Source organism: Leucoraja erinacea, chromosome 3 (genome assembly GCF_028641065.1).
Source record: "Leucoraja erinacea ecotype New England chromosome 3, Leri_hhj_1, whole genome shotgun sequence".
In the NCBI taxonomy this organism is placed as follows: domain Eukaryota; kingdom Metazoa; phylum Chordata; class Chondrichthyes; order Rajiformes; family Rajidae; genus Leucoraja; species Leucoraja erinaceus.
Genome location: NC_073379.1, coordinates 35,503,778 through 35,519,244, shown reverse-complemented (window position 1 = coordinate 35,519,244; position 15,467 = coordinate 35,503,778). Strand labels below are relative to the sequence as shown.

The 15,467-nt window shown below is 39.9% G+C and overlaps 1 protein-coding gene across 1 annotated transcript; it reads left to right on the top strand.

Moving 5' to 3' along the window:
* The first annotated feature begins 4,955 nt into the window (after positions 1 to 4,955).
* LOC129695449 (uncharacterized) lies at positions 4,956 to 14,563 on the top strand. The gene is made up of 2 exons (XM_055632408.1): positions 4,956 to 5,486; positions 10,298 to 14,563. Exons 1-2 carry the CDS (start codon positions 5,063 to 5,065, stop codon positions 11,560 to 11,562), a joined length of 1,689 nt encoding a protein of 562 aa, XP_055488383.1. The 5' UTR covers positions 4,956 to 5,062; the 3' UTR covers positions 11,563 to 14,563.
* Positions 14,564 to 15,467: the final 904 nt, after the last annotated feature.

Sequence of the window (15,467 nt, the reverse complement as noted above, 5' to 3'; positions counted from 1 at the left end):
TCTGAAGAAGGGTCTCAACCCAAAACGTCACTCGTTCCTTCTAGCCACAGATGCTGCCTGTCCCGCTGTGTTATTCCAGCATTTTGTGTCGATCTTCAATTAAATCTAAATTGGTTATCTAACAAGGTAGTCAGCAATATTATGCATAATGCTCCGTGTGAGAAGGAACTGCAGAACCTGGTTTAATCTGAAGATAGACACAAAAAAGTGGAGTAACTCAGCGGGACAGGCAGCATCTGGAGAGAAGTAATGGGTGACGTTTCGGGTTGAGACCCTTCTTCAGATTGTTTAGGGATAAGGGAAACAAAAGATATAGATGGTGATGTGGAGAGATAAAAAGCAATGAATGAAAAATGCAAAAAAGTAGAGATGATAAAGGAAACAGGTCACTGTAAGCTGTTTGTAGGGTGAAATGAGAAGCTAATGTGACTTGGGTGGGGGAGGGATAGAGAGAGATGGAAAGCCGCATCTACCTGAAGTGAAAGAAATCAATATTCATACCACTGGGCTGTAAGCTGCCCAAGCAAAATATGAGATTCTGTTCCTCCAATTTGCATTTAGCCTCATTGTGACAATGGAATAGATGGAGGACAGAAAGGACTGTGTAGGAATGGGAAGGAGAATTAATGTGTCCAGCAGCCAGGAGATCAGGTTGGTTCACTCAGGCTGAGCGAAAGTGTTCCACAAAACAATCACCCAGTCTGTGTTTGGTCTCACCAATGTATAAAAGTCCACATCTTGAACAACGGATACAGTAGATGAGGTTGGTGAAGGTGCAAGTGAACCTCTTCCTAACCAGAAAGGACTGTTGAGGACCCATTCCTTCTCTCCAGAGATGCTGCCTGTCCTGCTGAGTTACTCCAGCTTTTTGTGTCAATGTATAATGTTCTTCCTGGAATCCTTTGATTTTGCTTTACTCTATGCAAGTGTACTCCTCATGTCAGAGGGAGTTAAGGGCCTGTCCCACTTCGGCAATTTTTCAATGGACTGCCGATGACTGTCAAGTTCGCGGCCCTCGCCTGAAAAACCAGGAATTGGAACGGTGACTGTCAGAGTGGAACACACACACAAACATATCGTAAAGGCGGGGGCCAGGGAAAGTGGGGGAGCGCTGTCTGAAATTCATACGGTGCAAAGCCAAAGTGATACAGACACACACCGCTATGAACAGGAAGATTAAGAGACAGTGTACGGTAAGTCATTTAAAAAGAGGGGGGGGGGGAGAATGGGAAGAAGGGGGGGGGGGGGGGAGGGGGGGGGGGGGTGGGGGGGGGGGGGGGGGGGAGAGGGGGAGGACAAGGGAGGGAGGGGGGAGGGAGTGAGGGGGAGGAGAGGGGGGAGAGAGCGAAAGGGAGGGGGAGGGAGAGAGGGCGAGGGGGGGTGAGAGAGGGACAGAACGATAGGGGGGAGAAGGAGGGGGGAGAAGGGGGGGGGAGAAGAGGGGAGAGGGGGGGAGAGGGGGGAAGAAGGGGGGGGGGAGGGGGGAAGGGGGAATGAAAGTGGGGGGCGATGGGGGGGGGGGGGGAAGGGGGGGGGGGAAGAAGGGGGGGGGGAGAGAAGGAGTAGAGACACTTTTAAGAAGCCAGACAACTTTTAATAAGCCAGAGATACACAGCTGTGAATACACAGCGGGCATTTAACATTACCGGTCAGTTATCCTTGGTTCTGAAAAGTTTTATTATGTTTTATTTCCCCAATGAGTCAATGAAAATGCCCGGTCAGCAAAGGCGATTACCTAAAACTACCTATGTCTACCTCGACTACCCATAACTACATGGCGACCCCACTACAACTGCACCGACTACAGGATTATTGATTTTCTTATGCCGAACAATTTTTGGTCGCAAACATTTTTTCAGCATGTTGAAAAATTTGCAGCGACCATACCGAGGCCGCGACTAGTTCCCAGAATGTGGGAACTCCTCGCGACCATGAAGGAGACTCACCAGAGACCACTAGCAAACATGTGGCGACTGTGTGGCGATCATGAGGTGAGCGCAGAGTCTCCTGCACTTGCCTAAAAAGTCGCCTCTGTGGGACAGGCTCTTTAATCTGTAAGGAGCAGGGTGCAAGGCGACAAATAGAAAATGTAAATATCCTTGCTGAAACATAAAATTAAGTGAAACATATTAAGTGAAACATAGTGTTGGAAAAATGTTTGGCGTTACCAAGTGATCTGTACTTTGCACTTAAATCATTTCAAATGTATTAAAATTTCAAATTATTATCCACAGCAAATCTGATAGATTCAAAGGAGAGAATCAGACAGATAACAAGTTCTATGTTTCGTAAGATGTTTGATGGTAGACAGGATAAAAGGAAGAATTGGTGGTGTAAAGGATTAGTTTGATGTCCTTTCATGTCTGTAACCTATCTTTGAATACAGTACAACTGAGTGCACCTACAATAAATGACTCTGGACAAAATCAAACCTGTTTTTGATAGGTTTCATCTTATACCATAAAACCATCTGTGGTTATCATCACTTTGTGAATTGCCAGAGGGATTACTCTCTATCTCCAGCTTGAGTTGGCCTCTCTGTGTAATGCAATTATTTAAGTCTTTGGGTGATAAAAACCTGTGATTTTACTTCGGAATCACGTGAGTGACTATGTGAAGAACCCGCTCAGCACGCATGCGCGGCCATTACGCCAGCAGTGCAACAGCGGCTACAGCGGGAGTCAGGCGCTCCCGCTGCAATTTAAAAGATGGACCGTCAGGTAAGTTAAACTGAGGTCGGCTTTACTTGCGAAAGGAGAGCCGTCTGATTTTGCTTTCAGAATAAGTATATCCAAGAAAAGGCTCTCAAGGAAATCTGTCCCCCATTCGACACCACCAGAGGAGCGTTCCATCAGGGGGGGGCAGCAACAGGCGGTAGAACCGCTTACCGAGCGCTCTGCTATTCCCGACACCATGCCGAGCCCAGCCCCGCTAGCGCCTGAGCAGTGAGCTGGATGTAAAGCTACCAGGAAGAGCGTCCGGCCGGTGGTTTCCGACACGTCGGACGGGGACGTCTCTCCACCCGGGCGGGGGAGAGACAGCCGCCTGAGCCGCGTGGAGCGGCTCTTGGGGCAGGTGCTCCAGCGAGATGCGCCCCGTGAGGGGCGCTCACGCAGGGGGAGGTCAGGCGCTCCCTCCACTGTCCATTGCTTCCTCCTTACCCGAGGGTAGCTTTGGTGACCAGGACTGGGCTGGTCAAGAAGAGGGGATGATGGCTGAAGATCTCGGGAGTATGCAAGGGGTGCAGGAACAGGAAGAGGTGCTGGGTGTGGTGGACCGCTACATGGCAATCCCACATGCAGGAAGACCGTTAGAGGCCAAACTAGCGGCCAGCATCAACCACCTCTCCAACAGGGCCCTACAGGAGTAGGTGGTCAATGAGGCTTTAGAAACATATACAGCTCCAGAGAACTGTGAGTCCCTCAAAGTGCCAATTGCAAACAGCCAAATCTGGGGGCACGTTGCGCAAACATCCGACACCAGGAGCTAAAACTACAGCGGATCCTCAGGCTCCTGACGTCAGCCATCACTTCGTTTGCTCGTTCCGTGGACAACACCGAGATGACCACCAATCAACAAGATACTCTCTCGCGCTGTTGTACAATACGCAAATTGAGATCAACAACCTGCGTAAAGAAATAATAAGACCTGCCATCAATCCTAAATTTGCGGGGTTGTGCAAAACCCCAGCCACTGAGCCAGACATACTGCTCTTTGACAATGACCTCACTAAGCGAATGAAGGATATGGAAGAGGCCTCAAAAACTTTCGGTCTCATGAAGGCAGGGCCCGGGACGAGCAAACCAAGAACAATAAACACCAAGCGGCAGCACCCCGTCGCGTCCACCAGTCGACGTCCATCATATGGGACTGGTGAAAGTTCGGGGTCCGCATTCTATCACCGTAAGCCTTTTTTAGACCAGGGCCCAGAGCGGACCCCATGGAAAATGCGTCAACCCCCAACGTCAACAATGCGCAAGCCTCGTTGGACCGGCGGGAACCAGAGGAAATATCCATAACCATGGAGGTAGGTGGGTCTGGTTCCTACCAGCATATAGAAAGTAGGGGCTTAATACTAACAGGGGGAGATTACGCCAGTTTAAAGAAGCATGGGAGTCTTTCACGAGTGACCAATATATACTCAATGGCATTAGTGGATACAAAATACAATTCATAATAGGAAAATTGCCACCAGTTCAACATTCACCCCAAAGGGTATTTTCCCTCTCAGTGAAAGTAAAATGAGAGGGACGAGTTGAACTGGTGAGACTAATTACAAAGGGCATCATTGAAAAAACAAAACATGAACCCTTGGAATTTGTATCAAATATATTCACTAAAACCAAAAAAGATGGTGGATGTCGCATCATCACTGACTTAACTTCACTAAATATGTTTGTTAAGTATATACATTTCAAAATGGAAACGTTTGTTACTGCCAAACAACTAATTTCCAAAGGATACTACATGGCAAGCATTGATCTTTAAGATGCTTACTATTCAGTACCTATTCACAAGGATCATCACAGATACCTGAAGTTTACCTGGATGGGGACAACAATGGCAGTTTAAAGCATTACCCAATGGTTTAACATCAGCTCCAAGATTATTCACCAAGATACTAAAACCAGCCTTGGCAATATTAAGAAGACAAAAACATATTGTCATGGCATATCTTGATGATATCTTAATAGTAGGCAAAACCATGAAATTGACTATGTCAGCTGTATCAGCTACCAAACAGTTGTTTGAAACCCTGGGATTTGTCTTACATCCAGATAAATCTAAGTTGAAGCCATCCACAACTATGGACTGCTTGGGCTTCACAATTAATTCAGTCCACATGACTGTAACTTTGCCAAGAGACAAAACAGTTGCATTGGCACAATCATGTAACAATTTAATGGTCAACGAACGACCAACTATTCGACAAGTAGCAAGAATAATTGGGAAAATGGTAGCAGCATTTCCGGTTACACAATTCGGACCTTTGCACTATCAAAACTTACAAAGAGCAAAGGTACAGGCACTAAAATGACATGCAGGTCATTATGATCATGTCATGAAGTTACCCACTGAAGCAATATCAGAACTACAGTGGTGGGCAAAAAAAGTTTGGCATAGTTTCAGCCCTATTATCGTCATTTACCCTACGTTAGTTACCCAAACAGATTCCAGTGCTCAAGGCTGGGGAGTAACTAACGCCATATCCAGCACAGGTGGTAGATGGACTAACCCTGAGTCGTCATTACTACTTACACTGGGCATAAATTATCTAGAGATGTTGGGTGCCTTCTATGGTTTAAAAGCATATGCATCAAATATGCATCACTTGCATGTTCGGCTACAAATAGATAATACTACGGTGGTGGCCTACATTAACCATATGGGCGGCATAAAATCGTTATCATGCGACATGTTGGTTAACACAATTTGGCAATGGTGTGTCGAAAGACATATTTGGCTATCAGCAACTTACCTACCAGGTAAGTTTAACCCCTTGGCACCTGCCTGTACGGTAGTTAACCCTTTGGTACCGGCCTGTATGATGTATGGTAGTTATAGAATGGGATATTATGTAAGAATCCTGGGGGGATATATATTGGAAAGTTTAGATTAGACTAAGATTGGATAATTGGAAGGACATATATACTTATACAAAATCGTGTATATGTTGTGTTCTATATTTGTTTTGGGTTTTTTTTTTATTCTTTATGTCTCTTCCTGGTAACTTTTTTTTTTAAATTTTTTTTACTTTTTCTCTCGGCTGTCACGCACTGGTTTGATAAACTCATATAAGAAAAGACAAAATATGAAACGGTATGTAACTTTTTATGAGGATTCACCAAGGGGGAGGAGCTCAATGTATAACAACATCACGGAGGTCGATACATTTTTTGCCATCATTGATGGCTATTCGTCCTTAAGGTATCTTCCCTTAGATACCTTAATAGCACTTTTTTTTTTAAAGCACAATTTTATCTGTTTAATTTTTTTGAAAGTAATTGTATATCACATTCTTTTTTTTTTATTTCTAAGGCACTTTACAAGAAGGAGATGCAATATAAATCTAATGAACCGGGATGACCACCCAAGTCCTAAAATTCTGAGGTATTTGGTTGCACCATATGATTCAGGAATATTACCCTGATTACAATGCAAGACGATAGACAAATAAAGAATGGAGGAATTACATTTTGTAGTTGGAATATAAGGGGTGCCAACGAACCAATTAAGAGGGGTAAAATTTTTGCCCAACTAAAATCGTTGAAAAGCGACATAATGTTTTTGCAGGAGACACACATGAAACAACAAACACAAATAAGATTAAAGGCGAATTGGATAGGCCAAACATACTACTCTTCATTTACTTCTAAATCTAGGGGTACAGCTATTCTTATTAGGAAAGGTATTCCTTTTAAATTAAAGAATACTATATCAGATAAAGAGGTAAGGTATATAATAGTTTCGGGTGCAATTTATGCAACCCCACTAACTTTGATAAATATTTATGCTCCGAATTTTGATAACCCCCAATTTTTTGATAAAATTATTGATATAATATCAGAGTTTAATTACCAAAATGTGATAATAGGGGGGGACTTTAACTGTGTTTTAGATTCATATCTAGATAAGTCATCAAAACAAAAGAAGAGTAATTTAAAATCTAAAACTAGCGAACTTCTAAATACATATATAAAAAATACTAATATCATAGTTGTATGGAGATCTGCTAATCTAGTTGGAAGGGAATACTCGTTTTACTCTCCGGTTCATAAAACTTATTCAAGAATTGATTATTTTTTAGTGGACATGAAATTAATGCCTTATACAAACAACCCAACATACCACATTAGTAGCATCTCAGATCACTCTCCGTTGACATTCTCAGTAAAATTTGAGGGAATGCCGGGTAAAAATTTTTTTTGGAGGTTTAATACACATATTTTAAATGACGTGCAAGGATATCAATATTTAAAACAACAAATGAAACTTTTTTTCGATACAAATGATATACCAGGTACTTCGCCTTCTTTATTATGGGAAACTTTTAAGGCATTTATGAGAGGAATTATAATTTCATACCAAAGTTTTCAAAATAAAAAGAATAAGACAGAACAATTGTTGTTAGAACAAGAAATCAGACAGTTAGAGTTGGATAATGCCAAAGATTCCACGATAGATAAACACAATAAGATAGTATTACTGAAATTTAAACTTAATCGAATTTTATCGGCAAGAGTAATAAGACTATTCCAAATTACAAAACAGGAACATTTTGAGTTTGGTGACAAGCCACATAAACTTTTAGCTCGCCAATTGAAAAAACAAGAAAGGGAAAATACTATAACCAAAATTAAATCAGAGAAAGGCGAATTACTAATATTACCTAAAGATATTAATAATAGATTTGCCCAATTTTACCAAAACTTATATACATCTAAAATTAAAATAGAAGATAGTAAAATAAAAACATTTCTAGATAACTGTAATCTTCCAATACTGGACCCTTTGGAACAAGAGGAACTAGGAGCTCAAATTACAATCAAAGAAATAAGTGAAAAAATAAAATCGTTGAAAAATGGTAAGACACCGGGACCAGATGGTTTTAATAATGAATTTTATAAAAAATTTCAGGAGATAACGGCCCCTTATTTATTTAATTTATACTCCCATGCTTTTAAAGAAAACAAACTACCTGAAACACTAACAGAATCAACTATTACGCTTATTCCAAAAAAAGATAAAGATTTAGAAGATCCGGGCTCGTACAGAGCTATATCACTTTTAAATACAGATCAGAAAATTTTAGCAAAGATTTTAGCAAGTAGATTAAGCAAATATATTAGTAAACTGATAAACCCTGATCAAACGGGGTTTATACCTAAAAGATACTCATTTAATAATCTGAGACGCCTGTTTAATATAATGTACTCGCATAAAGTAGAGGAAGAAGATATATCAATTATTTCTTTGGATGCAGAGAAAGCATTTGATCAGGTAGAGTGGCAATACTTATATAAAGTACTACAAAAATTTAACATGGGAGAGAATTTTATAACTGGGTAAAATTATTATATGATAAACCGATGGCAAGAATTTTAACTAATAACATGTTATCTCAAAAATTCCAACTATCAAGGGGTAATAGGCAGGGATGTGCACTATCACCCCTGCTATTTGCCCTTATGATAGAACCCCTGGCTGAAAGTATAAGAATTCATCCGAATATTCAGGGCTATAATACCAGGGACTCAAAGAATAAAATCTCATTATATGCAGACGATATACTTTTATATATTACAAAGTCACAAACGAGCATACCAAATTTATTAAACTTAATAGAGGAATTTGGGTCTTTTTCTGGATATAGAATAAACTGGAACAAAAGCGAAATCATGACATTAAAACCTCAAGAACCTACACACTTACTGAAGTTCCCCTTTAAAATCGCAACAGAAAAATTTAAATATTTGGGTATTCAGATTACTAGAAAATATAAAGCATTATTCAATGCTAATTTCATACCTTTATTAAATAAACTTAATACACGGATTAAAATTTTGGAAAACACTTCCCTTATCATTATTAGGTAGAATAAATGCAATAAAAATGATCTTCTTACCACAATTACTATACCTATTTCAGTCTATACCGGTATATATACCAAAATATTTTTTTAAAAAATTAGACTCTAACATTACAAATTATATTTGGGACTATAAATCACATAGAATCACAAAAAAACACTTATGTAAACCAAAAGAGGTCGGGGGGGGGACTTTCACTTCCGAATTTTATGTATTATTACTGGGCAGTGCATATTAAGAATATGATTTATTGGTTGGATAGTTCTACACAACAGACAGAATGGATAAAAAATGGAGAAGGAGGATTGTCATCCTTGTAATATAGGAACGATCCTCTTTTCCCCCAAAAAACTGAATAACACAATATATAAGAAGAACCCAATTATATATGGTACAATAAGAATTTGGAAACAAATAAAATTATCTTTAAAATTAAGAAATCTATCACTGTTAATGCCAATTGCGAATAACCCTTTATTTAAACCATCTCTTATTGATAAGACATATAACCAATGGGAAAGTCTCGGAATTAGAAGGATCAGGGATATGTACGAAACAGGAAACCTACTATCATTCCAACAACTACAATTAAAATTTAAATTGAAAAACAACCAATATTTTAAATATCTTCAGATTTGCGACTTTGTGAAAAAATATATACAAGGATATCAAAAAGTAACTCCTGACTTATTGGAAGAAGCAATGAATATTGAAGCTGACTCACAAAAATTAATATCCTATTTATATAATAGTATTCTAAATATAGACCTACCATCGACAGAGGTACTTAGAGAAGAGTGGGAACGGGAATTAATGATAAAAATTACGAAGGTTAAATGGGAAAAATACCTGATATATATTCACAAATGTTCAATTAATGTAAGACATAATCTAATACAATTTAAAATTGTACATAGATTATATTATTCAAAAACAAGATTGAACAAATTTTATCCAAATATATCCGCCACTTGTGATAAATGTCTAGCCCAAAAGGCAACTATAACACACTCCTTAGTTTCCTGCATAAAACTTTATAGATTTTGGAATGATATTTTTGAAATACTTACAAAATTATTCAAGACAAGAATGGAACCTAATACTGAAATGATTATATTTGGTGTAATGGAAGATGGGAATAAATTGAACACATCTCAAAATCTATTCCTTAATTATGGTTTAATAATAGCAAAAAAATTAATACTTAAATTTTGGAAGGGTACATCAATACCAACGCTTAAAATGTGGATTGCAAGTATGTTGGACACCGCTCATCTTGAGGAAATGCGATTCCTCCTAATGGATAAATCAGACCAATTCATAACGAGTTGGTCTCCATTCGTCGTTTTTTTGGAATCATATGGTGCAACACAATTGTAAAAAATAACTGTTTCAGGACTGGACGAGGGTTGGTCAAGACTATAAATAATGATCTCCTTTTCTTTTCACTATTTTCTCTCTCAACTTTCTTCATTTACTCGTTTTCTTTCTTCACACACTATATATTTCACATCTTTCTATCCTTTACTATCTAACCTCTTTTTCTTATTCTCATCTTTTTTCAATGTAACAAAAAAAAAAGAAGTTGTACATAAAATGTATTATGAAAATATATATTAGGCACTTTGGTGCCATATGACTGTGCTTACTTCTAATAAAATAAAATAAAAAAAAAAAAAAAAAAAAAAAAAAAAAAAACCTACCAGGTAAGCTAAATACAGTGGCAGACACCAGGTCACGTAAATTTAATGACAACATCGAATGGATGTTAAACCCCAAAATATTTGCAAAAATTGTCAAGCAATATGGCACGCCAGATATCGATTTATTCGCATCAAGGCTAAATCACCAGGTACCTATGTATGTCGCTTGGGAACCAGACCCTGAGGCAGCAGCGGTAGATGCGTTTGCGCTGGATTGGGGAAATTTCTTCTTCTATGCATTTCCTCCCTTCTGCCTCATTAGTCGGGTACTACGCAAAATACAAATGGACTCTGCTTCAGGTATTTTGATAGTACCCGACTCGCCTACGCAGCCATGGCTCGCGATACTCCATGACATGATTGTTGAAACTCCGATGATATTTCCCAGTGGCCCAGAGTTATTAAAACACCCAGTGTCAGGCATAAGCCACCCATGCCATGAAAAAAATCAAACTCCTGGGTTGCAGATTCTGATCAGACCATTTCTGGGACTGGCATTATCAGAACAAACCGTCGACACCATGTCAGCATCCCTCCGAACATCCACTAAAAAACAGTACTTGACCAGTATTAAAAAATGGGAAAAGTACTGCCTGGATACAGGGACCACCTACACAACTGCAACAGTCACCAACGTACTGGAATTCCTGGCCAAACTTCACTACGAAGAAGGACTCAGCTACAGTGCCATCAACACAGCAAGAAATGCCCTGTCTGCCTACTTAACACTAGCACCAGGACAACAGGCCATGGGATCTCACCCGCTGGTGGTAAAATTAATGAAAGGCATTTACAATACCAACCCCCCTAGACCAAGGTACACCCATATATGGGATGTCAGTGTGGTCCTGACTTACCTCCGGGGATGGCCACCAGCCAGATCCCTCAGCCTGGAACAATCGACACTCAAAACGCTCATGTTAATGGCACTTGTATCCGCACAGAGGGTCCAGTCTCTACATCGAATACGACTGGACAACATGATTACAGCTCCAGACCAGATCTCGTTTGTGATCCAGGGACTGATCAAACAGAGCAGGCCAGGAACACCAAGTCCAGTCGTGATATTCCGGGCATACCCACCAGAACCACGGTTATGTGTCATGACCCACCTAATGTCCTATATAGACACAACTAACAATATTCGAGGGAGTGAAAACAACTTGTGGGTCAGTCATAAAAAACCTCATGGTCGGGTGATGAGCCAAACCATTTTGAGATGGCTCAAGCAGGTACTAAAAGCTGCCGGGATTGATACTAACGTATAAATCTCACTCCACCAGGGCAGCATCCACATCAATGGCGGAAAGAATGAACGTGCCGTGGACCACATCCTGGCTACAGCAGGATGGTCGAGGGAAACCACGTTCTGAACTTTTTATCACAAGCTGTTGGCAAAACCTGTGTTATTTGCAGAAATTTTTTTACAGTCTGCAAATATTTAATTTAAGCCCGGGGGAGCAATTATTTTTGTTGTTATTGTTAATAAATACCGTTTTGTTTTTTATAAACAGATTCATTGGTTGCTTACGATAACACACTTCCTCCCTCAAGGACTTCGGCAGTGAGTGAAGTAATAACTGTTACACGGTTTGAAATCACAGAGCTTTGAAATCTTCACGTAGTCACTCACGTGACTCCAAAGTAACATAGTAAGATTAAACGAGAACTTACCAGTTTGAAGTTTGATCTGTATTTTATGAGGAGTTACGATGAGGGATTGCGTGCCCTCTGCTCCCACCCTCAATAATATGGGTCAAATTGATAAACTGATGTCTCCTTGTCTTTACTATGTTTACTTCAATAACTGTGTCTATCTGTGATTCCACACCGCTGCTTTGAAGTATGGCGCGCATGCATGCTGAGCGGGTTCTTCACGTAATCCCTCATAACTCCTCATAAAATACAGATCAAACTTCAAACTGGTTAGTTCTCGTTTAATCTTACTATTTTTTTTTACTATTCCATGTCAAGAAATCAGGTGTTCTCATGCTGGGATCTACTCTTCATGTTAAAATTGTTGGTACCACTTCTAAAATTAGTATTATTGGACCTAATTCTGATTCCATGACATTATTCTTCAACCTTGTCTTAGCCTATCTGGAGCTGAAACCGTCCAGGTTAAGACCATAGGACAGAGGAGAAGAATTAGTCCAATCAACCCATTGAGTCTACTCTGCCATTCGATCATGGCTGATCTATATTTCCTTCTCAACCCTATTTCCTGCCTTATCCAGGAATACTTGATGCCCATAATCAACTTTAAGGTTTAATCATTCCAATATTTTTCTAGATATTTTCCCTTCCCCTAGCCCCCATTACTTTATTCAAACTAAATCTGTGGAATTCACTGCCACAGACGGCCACGGACGACAATTCACTGGATGTTTTCAAGACGGCCGTGTCTCAGTAGATTTAACCCTTAGGGCTAATGGAATCAAGGGATATGTGGTAAAAGCAGGAATGGGGTACTAATTTTGGATGTTCAGCCATGATTACATTGAATGGCGGTGCTGGCTCAAAGACCTACTCCTGCACCTATTTTCTATGTTTCTATGTTTCTATATTACCTTTGGATTTAATCCCATTATATCTGCGCTCACTGTTTAATACTAAGTCTCTGTCTGGCATTGACGTAAAGATCCCCATCCTGACATTCAAATCCTGCCATGGCTTCACACCTCCCTGACTCTGCAATCTCCTCCAATTCCAGGGTGCGACAATACTGCCGCTAGTGATGCCTCACAGCTCCAGTGAGCTAGACCAAATCCGATCGCAGGTGCAGTCTGCGTGGAGTTTGCACGGTCTCTTGGTGACTACATGGGCTTCCAATTACCTTCCACATCTCAAAGGCCTGCAGCCTGTTTGATTAATTGACCAGAGTAAATTGCTGCTGGTGCGTGGGTGACTAGTAGACTCTGACAGGAGTTGATGGCAGTGTGGGAAGAATAACGTGGTATTTCTGTAAACAGTGGTAGATGCTTGGTGCTGACTCAGTGGGCCTAAGGGGCTGTTTCTGTGCACTGTGATTCTGACAACATGACATTAACTTTTTGAGATGTCAACATTTTTTATGTTTTTTCTACAGCACAGACTTTAATAGCTCATCTATGGCAGCTTTGCCTTAAGTTGCCTGGGCCATAAACTCTCTCCCATTACCTGGACCAGTTACCATTTATCCAATAAATTCATGTACAATGTGCTAATAAAGCTGAGTGCAATCATGAATTACATCTCATTAATCATTGATCCATATGTGCTAAAATATATAATTTTGTGAAGGTTGTGAAATCTGTACCAGTGAGCGGAAGCAGGAAATTGTGGTTTAATGACAGTAAAACTATAATTTTTCAACCCATATTACACTGTGAAATTGAGAGCAGTTTCCGGAGTGCATAAATGTACAGCTCTGTGCAGGAATTCAAAAGCCACTATCTGTAATTCCCCACTCCTTCGAGGGGTGCACTCTGTCCAATATAATCTCATATGATCTATTAGAAAATGATAGAAATTCTTCACAAGATATGGGGGAAACTAAACAAGCCATATTGTTGCATCAGGGATAGACACAAAATGCTGGAGTAACTCAGAGGGACAGGCAGCAAGATATTGCCAGCCCCGCTGAGTTACTCCTTTTCACCCTATAAACATTTTCATCCTACAAATAGTTTACAATGGCCTGTTTCCTTTATCATCGTTACTTTTTTCCATATCTTTCATTCATTGTTCTTTATCTCTCCACATCACCGTCCATATCTGTCGTTTCCCTTAACCCCAACTTAGAAGAAGGGACTCCACCCGAGACGTCACCCATTCCTCCTCACCAGAGATGTTGCCTGTCCCAATAAGTTACTCCAGCTTTTTGTGTCCGACCAACATCTGCAGTTCCTTCATACACATAGTTGCATCAGGGTATTGCTCTGCTCCTCTGAAACTTACTCTACAGACTCAGTGGAATCAATTTTTGAAGCATATTACAGCACAATGACACAACTATATTTTGATCATGTAATTACCAAATGCGGAAGAATTTCTAGGTAAAGGCATTTATAAAATATTCCTTCTATGTCCTCAAAATATATTGTCATTCTGTACGAGGTGCGAATTGAAATGCTGTGCTAATCTATAATTATTGCTAATAAACTCTTAAGTCTTGAATAATGTACAAAATGTAGCAGATATTAAAACAATAAAACAATTTCTTGAAAGGGCTTAAGAGTGGCATTTCACTTTCTATCTCAAAGTTAAGTGCATCTATTAATCTTTATTTAGTGGTCTATTGAATCTTTAAAATTTTTGGTTGAAAATTGTGCTATTTATTTTCTGGTTTGTCCTCTGTGGATTTTTTTTGATGTAATTGATTGGTCAGTCATAACTACCGAATGCCAGGTATCCTTTTGAACTGAGAGCAACAAAAAAGGGAAGTTTTAACTACAGGCTGCTACATCTTTGTGAAGAGTTTTTTTATGGGCATCGTTGAGTAGGGCGGCATGGTAGCACAGCAGTAGAGTTCCTGCCTCACAGCGCTTTCAGTGCCAGAGACATGGGTTCTATCCTGAAGGTGCTGTCTGTCCAGATTTTGTACATTCTCCCCTGACCGTGTGGGTTTTCTCAGAGAGCTTTGGTTTCCTCCCACACTCCAAAGTTTGTAGGTTAATTGGTTTGGTATAAATGTAAATTGTTCCTAGTGTTGTAGGATAGTATTAATGTGTGAGATTCACTGGTCAGTGTGGACTCGGTGGGCCGAAAACCCTGTTTCAATGCTGTATCTCTAAACTAAACTATAAGAATCTACTCTCCCCAAATCTCAGACTCCACAACAACAATTCTTATTTCCATTTATTTATATTCTTCAACCATGCCCTCACTTAGTTGAAAAGATAGGCATTTAAGCTTGCCAGTCTCAACTGATAGAAGGCTCACTTCAGTTATTTTGTCTTCCCTCAGAGGATAAAGCCTCAATTCATCAGTAACTTGAACAACAGCATGGACGACAGAACAAATGCAGCAGTATGCAATAATTCAAGATGTCTCCTGTCGGTGTCCCGTGATGTTCCAATCTGTAAATTGTAAGTAGAAAGTTTAATATATGAATCAAATTATTGATTCGCTTGGTATAATTTGCCAGCCTTTGCATCTCAAACTGTCCTACATAATGACATAATTTATTTCA

What these genes read in the sequence shown, in the direction of transcription:
- LOC129695449 (XM_055632408.1), top strand. Translation starts at nt 5,063, where the DNA reads ATGAAGTTACCCACTGAAGCAATATCAGAACTACAGTGGTGGGCAAAA. An exon ending in ATCAGCAACTTACCTACCAG is followed by an intron (nt 5,487 to 10,297) that starts GTAAGTTTAACC and finishes AAAACCTACCAG; the next exon opens with GTAAGCTAAATACAGTGGCA.